Source organism: Scophthalmus maximus, chromosome 4, assembly GCF_022379125.1.
Source record: "Scophthalmus maximus strain ysfricsl-2021 chromosome 4, ASM2237912v1, whole genome shotgun sequence".
Classification (NCBI taxonomy): domain Eukaryota; kingdom Metazoa; phylum Chordata; class Actinopteri; order Pleuronectiformes; family Scophthalmidae; genus Scophthalmus; species Scophthalmus maximus.
The window spans coordinates 17,134,036-17,140,551 of NC_061518.1; the positions used below are offsets into that span (position 1 = coordinate 17,134,036).

General features: G+C 48.0%; 1 protein-coding gene across 1 annotated transcript; it reads left to right on the plus strand.

The window, feature by feature from the left end:
- Positions 1-1,257: 1,257 nt before the first annotated feature.
- Positions 1,258-4,018, plus strand: si:ch73-167i17.6 (regulator of G-protein signaling 9-binding protein). The gene has a single exon (XM_035628371.2). It carries the CDS (start codon positions 2,001-2,003, stop codon positions 2,739-2,741), a length of 741 nt encoding a protein of 246 aa, XP_035484264.1. The 5' UTR covers positions 1,258-2,000; the 3' UTR covers positions 2,742-4,018.
- Positions 4,019-6,516: the final 2,498 nt, after the last annotated feature.

Sequence of the window (6,516 nt, forward strand, 5' to 3'; positions counted from 1 at the left end):
CTCCAAACTAGGTATAAATGGAATAAAAACATCAATTCTAATGCAGGAGCGGGAGTAATTTAGCGATGAGCCTCTCCCTTCAGTTCCTTGGGCCTCCAGTCCATTTAGTGCGTTAGCTTTACACGACAGTCACCGGATCATTAGGCCTCGTTCACTTCAATAATGCAAAAAGAGCAAACCAGAGCAAACACCACACTCTGCCTGTCACCTCTCAACCCAGCAGGAGTCAACCGGGTAAACAACACATTAGCTAATGCTGTGAGCAACTGGCATCCTCTCCTGCTGCAAACTGTGCACATGCAGGTGTGTGGGTCGAATTTACACACAACTAACGCAAAACGCAGAGAAAAAAAAGAAGTAATATCTGAGGCTTTACTTTTTCAGTTCTACATACAACCAAGTAAATTGAAGACACGAGGTGAGCACTGACTAAGTGACATTTGTCACTGCCTTTTTAAACCCGTTGATCCTGCAGACCTGAATCTCGAAATCACATCAGCCCAGTGAGGATCGTGTAAGTCACCAGCCGAGGCATCACTTTGTCTCTGGATGTGGCTGAAACACAGACCCAGGGGTCGTGCTAATGGCAGATAGATAGTGGCAGACAGATAGTGGCAGACATATAGAGGCAGGTAGACAGTGGCAGACGGATAGTGGCAGGTAGACAGTGGCAGACGGATAGTGGCAGGTAGATAGTGGCAGACGGATAGTGGCAGGTAGACAGTGGCAGGTAGACAGTGGCAGACAGATAGTGGCAGGTAGACAGTGGCAGGTAGACAGTGGCAGACGGATAGTGGCAGGTAGACAGTGGCAGACGGATAGTGGCAGGTAGACAGTGGCAGGTAGACAGTGGCAGACAGATAGTGGCAGGTAGACAGTGGCAGGTAGACAGTGGCAGACGGATAGTGGCAGGTAGATAGTGGCAGACGGATAGTGGCAGGTAGATAGTGGCAGGTAGACAGTGGCAGACGGATAGTGGCAGGTAGACAGTGGCAGACGGATAGTGGCAGGTAGACAGTGGCAGACGGATAGTGGCAGACAGATAGTGGCAGGTAGACAGTGGCAGGTAGACAGTGGCAGATAGGTGAGGGCTTTATGATTTGACATCGCTGCTCATTGGCTTCGCGGCCCTGCCCGCATCAGGCACCGCAGCAGCCAATAAAATGGTGCGTTTTACGCGCGCGAGCAGACCAATGGGAGAGGAGCTGCTGCGTCTGCCTGCCTGCCTCTCCGCCTGTAGCCGAGTGGCTCTGTCTCGTGCGCGCATGTGACCACGGAAGGCGCTCGCTGGTATTTAAACATCCCCACCGATTGGGTGCTGAAGTGGACAGCTCCCCCGGTACAGACACGCACGAACCAAAACACAATGGCTCGTTTGGCCGCGCGTGGAGGCTCCTCAGCCGACTGTTTTTGAACGAGGATCTCCGTTTTCCCCAGCGTCACCACACCACCTTTCCAACATGTGCGGACTTATGCCAAGCTGCTGACGAGAGACGCACCGTTTTTTGGTTTTTTTGTTCTCTCTCCACAAACAACAGTCAGGCTGGGTGTTTTGACACCTGTGGCTGAATCTGGATCGCAATCTCATTCAGGACAAAAGAAGAAAAAAACCCAAACTAAGTGGAGGTTGGATTGCTTCGCATCCGTTCGCGTACGTCCTGCAGGAGAGGCGCTCCGGAGACGTTTGATCCCGAGTGGCGAAGCGCGATGGCACCTAAAGCCATTTACGGTCGCATTAATTTCTAAGCCGCTCTCTGTGCCTGCTCGCTGACAGGAAAGAGCATGGATAGAGAGGAATTTGCTCTGACTGGTGCGTTGAGGGGATTTGTAGAGCTGGGGATGTGCTCCCGTGGAAACTGAAGCGAGGACGACGTCTCCACCACTGTAAGCCTGCAACGAGCTCGCCATTTCTCCTCAGGCATTTTTTTCTTTCTTTCTTTTTGGTTTACATTCCATAACTCTGACGAGGACATAACACAACATTCAAAAAAAAATCAGCCATGGGGAAAGAGGAGTGCAAAACAATGCTGGACGCTTTGAACAAAGTGACCGCCTGCTACAGGCACCTGGTCATCGCCCTGGGCAGCACGTCGGACTCGCAGAACCTGCGAGAGGAGCTGAAGAGAACCCGCAAGAAGGCCCAGGAGCTGGCCGTGGCCAACCGGACCAAGCTGACCTCGCTGCTCAAAGACAAGACCATCAGCAAAGAGGACCGGGCCGAGTACGAGCGCCTGTGGGTGCTCTTCTCGAGCAGCATGGACCTGCTGGAGGTGGACATGAAGAGGTCGCTGGAGATAGGGCAGGAGTTCCCCCTCAAGGTGCCGACGCGGCACCTCATCCAGACGGGCATGACCGGCAGCACCACCACCGTGGCGGCGCGGGCCATGAGCGTGCAGAACATGAAGTACGAGGCGGACAGCAACGTCGACACGGCGGACCTCAGGGACCTGCGCTCCGAGATCACCCAGGTGAGCCAGATGATGGAGGAGATGGAGATGAAGGTCCAGGTGGCGCCGTGGGCCGTGGAGGCGAAGCAGGAGGCGGGCGCCGAGCTCAAGTCCAACATGAGCGTGGGGAATTCCTCCGTGGGCGTCATCTCCATCTGCGAAGAGGAGCCGAAGGAGGAGGACGGCGCAGGCGGCAGGGACACTGGCTTCGCAACCATCTGCGCCGTGGCCGGGTTCGTCATCATCGTCTTTGTCGCCGTGGTCCTGGGGTATCTGGTGATCAATATGTCCTGAGCTGTCCCGGACCCCCGGCAGCCCACCCCGATGGACAGGCTGCCCACTGCCAGCACAGCGGCTCCACGCGAGAGAGAGAGAGAGAGAGAGAGAGAGAGAGAGAGAGAGAGCTGTTTGCCTCCTTGTGTGGACAAGTTATTCATCTTTATTGGATTTGTGAATGTATTCGGTGGAGTCGAGGAGTTGCACTAGATAAAAATGTAGAACGACATAGCCGTTGTGTGTCACTCTGGGGAGGACCGACGACGCACAGAGCAGAATTTGGAGGGGCAGAGGGGGTATCCTATTTTTGGAAGGGGGGGGGGGGGCGTTGCGTAAAAGACATACCATTACGTGACAGTGTCTGGCCATCAGGATGATATAAAAGACGTAATCCAGGTGGATTAGTGGGAAAGCTCAGGCGTATCCTCCTGCTAAGTATTCCCCTTGATGGGCTGCTGGTTGATGCGTTAACATGTGTGATTTTATTCCAGCAAAGTCGGTCGTGTTCTGAGGAGCAGGGGGTCCACACAGTCGGAGAAAGTAGGGTCGTGTTAACACTGATCGAGCAGGGGTCCTCTGTTAACCTTTGCTCTTCACACCACACAGGTTGGATGTGAACAAGGCGCCACTGATCTACACTCCTTGTCAGCACGGTTTGAATACGCCATAAACAAATCTGTAGAGTCGGATTGTAGTAGGCCTGCGTCTCACTTCATTGCATCACATCACAATGTGCTACTTCAGAGCCCTGGGACCTGAGGGACGCCCGCGGTCTTTTACTACTGCACTCTTTCACTGTAAGCCTGTTCATGTTTCTTTACAGGGTTTCCATCTTCTTCTCTTGCAATCAGTGTTGAATGTATACATCACAACATGTGAATAGAGGATTTGTATACAGTCTACTGCTGTGTCAGATAATGTACATACAATCAAGTATATTTATTATAATAAAACTTTTGAAACACAACTTGAAAACATGCTTATAGTTTGAAGAACGTTCTCGCGGGGGTTTTACTGGACCTCTCCGAATCAGTTTTTTGTACCAATATTGACCAAGGGAGAAGTTATTGACACTTTCTTTTGTTTTGACCTAAAGCTAATGGTTTTAGCCCAGTTTTTAATGACTGCACAGCCAGATAAACTGTGCACAGTCGTATTTCAAATAGAATATTATTATCTTAGACGTAACCACCCAGGTGAAAATGGTATTTGTTTTAAAATGGAAAGGAAACTAACACCGGTACTTAGCTCCCTAATGGTTTTAGTTGTAAGAGTCTTTGAAGGTAATCCTAAGAACAGTACGTAGGTGAACTGAAGCCCCAGTGGCTGCCAAAGCCAACGCCTTGGCTGTTGGGTCAGAGGGGGTGGGGGTGGGGGGGGGGGGGGGAGGGGTAGTTGTCCTGGACCATGCATGAACACCGAAGGGTCCAGAAGAACTAATGCAGAAAAGTTTGGGGTCAACTCAAACTGTTTCAAGTCAGAAATCCCAATCCGGTGGCATCAAAGACCGACGACTGGCTGAGGGCTCACAAATATGGAAACATAAAGAGATTAGTGCGATTCCGTTTGGTGTATTTAACTTCTCAAACCTTGGAGGATTTCGTGAACTAAGTTTTGACATTATAATATAAATTTACATTTTATTTATTTCCCCCCTCACTTTAACCCATTTTCCGGACGTTTTGTGACTTCTCGCAGTAATTAGACAGCAAAGCTCATACACACGTCCGACACTATTTAAAAATATATATTCATGATAATGATACAGATAATTGTGGACGTAAAAAAAATAATTTTCCCATCTATCTGTAAGGTTTCTGTGTCTCCTCTGTCGGGCCAGCAACACAGAGTGATCTGGGGATGAATAAATCCATGTCTATCATTATCCATAAAAGACATTAACTTGTCAACATCATTTTAAAAATGCACGGTTATTTTTTAAATTATTGCTCTGTTGTGAATTTCTAATGGAAAAGTCTAATGTATTTGCTACTCAGTTGCAAATCATATGATCTGTAAACTGACTCTAAACATCTCCTCCCCCATTCTTGAGGAGGTTCTCCGATAATTGTACACGGTAAACACACCCCTCTTGGATCACGTTTAATTACAGCTATACCCTCCTCCTCCAAGTAGAAGCCCCACTCCTTGTGGGAGTAATGGATTCACTGCAGCACAATTAAACTTTTTATTAAAAAAAAAAATACCCTGTGAGGTTTCAGAATAAGATTGCAACCATCTTGACTTAATTGCCCTTTTCTGCTTTCTACTGTTTTATCTCCCATTCCTGCCTGTTTGTCTGTCTGTCTCTTCTCAGGCTCTTGAGATTCACAAGCTGTGGAAAACCATTGTAAAAAGCTAAAATAGACTCCTAAAAGCACTGAGGTCAAAGAGCTGAGAGGGTTGTTTTTTTTGGCAGGACTTTGATGCATGAAAATCAGTGGCATGTAACGCTCACACAGGATTCACAGATGGGCTTTTAGATAACGTCTTTATCCTTGTTGTCATCTTACACAGGCACTAACCTCTGTTAACAGTAAGTCATGCATCTCTTTAAGATCACAACAGACTAACATTGTCATCCAGGGATCCAAAAATATAAAAGGCGATTAATTAAACATGGGGTAAAATAGTGGATGTGATAAAGCCTCCTGGAACTCTGCACTTCCGTGCAACAGTCCGCAAACGAATGAAAGTTTGAGACTGTTTCAGTGCTCACTGAAAAGATTTTGTTGAGATCTCTGTTATGCAAGCGGCTTCTCAAAATAGCAAGTGCATGAAAGTTTTAGAGTATGTGCTTCATTAGGTACAAAAATGTTACCCTTTACAGGTGAGTAAATCCACTTTCTCTGCAGTTGTTTGGAAGCATTTCATTTAAACTTACGCATGACAGAGCCTTGTATTTTCCTCACGCTGTCACTTGCAAACAAATGGTTCACTGAGACGACACACACACACACACACACACCCACAAGCACTGCATCATCACCTCATCTGGACGAAGATAGTGGGTTTCCAAGGTTGTGGGTTGCCATGGAAACCCTCAACTGACTCAAACTCAAACAGCACAGATGATTGAGCAGTGCTATTTCAACTCACTCCCACTCTGACACACATACACACACACACACACACACACACGTTATCAGTGGTTATCGGAGCACTCGGGTTGTAACCCCCAAACGTGGAGGAGTGGCTCCAGCAGATTCTTGGAACAAGATCCAAGATCTCTGTCCGGAAGAGCGCAGTCCTAGGAAACGGCTCAGATACTATACTGAACCCTGTTCTTGACAGAGGAAACACAGGACCACCCACATGGGCGAGTGGGGAATATTCAACATATATTATACATACATCAAAATACAACCAAACCAGCGGGAAGGGAGAGAGGGGGGGAAGAGAGAGAGAGAGAGAGAGAGAGAGAGAGAGAGAGAGATAGAGAGACTGGCTGAATGCCACCAGCATACATAGAGCAGCCAGACCTGGTGAGGTGAATCTCCCTGACGACCAAACTCCTCCTCCTCTCAGGCTCCTGCAGAGAGAAGCCTGTTCAAAGAGGGTCGCCACAACATTTTGCCGTTTATTCAACTTTTCAACTGATCCCTCCTCTTCATGCTTATTTTTCTCATCGCAGCACCCTTTAATATAACAATTTGTACAAGATCAGTGTACAAATTGTTTTATTAAATAGATTTTTTTGTTAAAGGAGACATATAGGCACAGATTCCTTTACACACAACTCAAGAAACCATCATATGAATTTTGAGACCGCATCATCAAAACCAAATTCTGA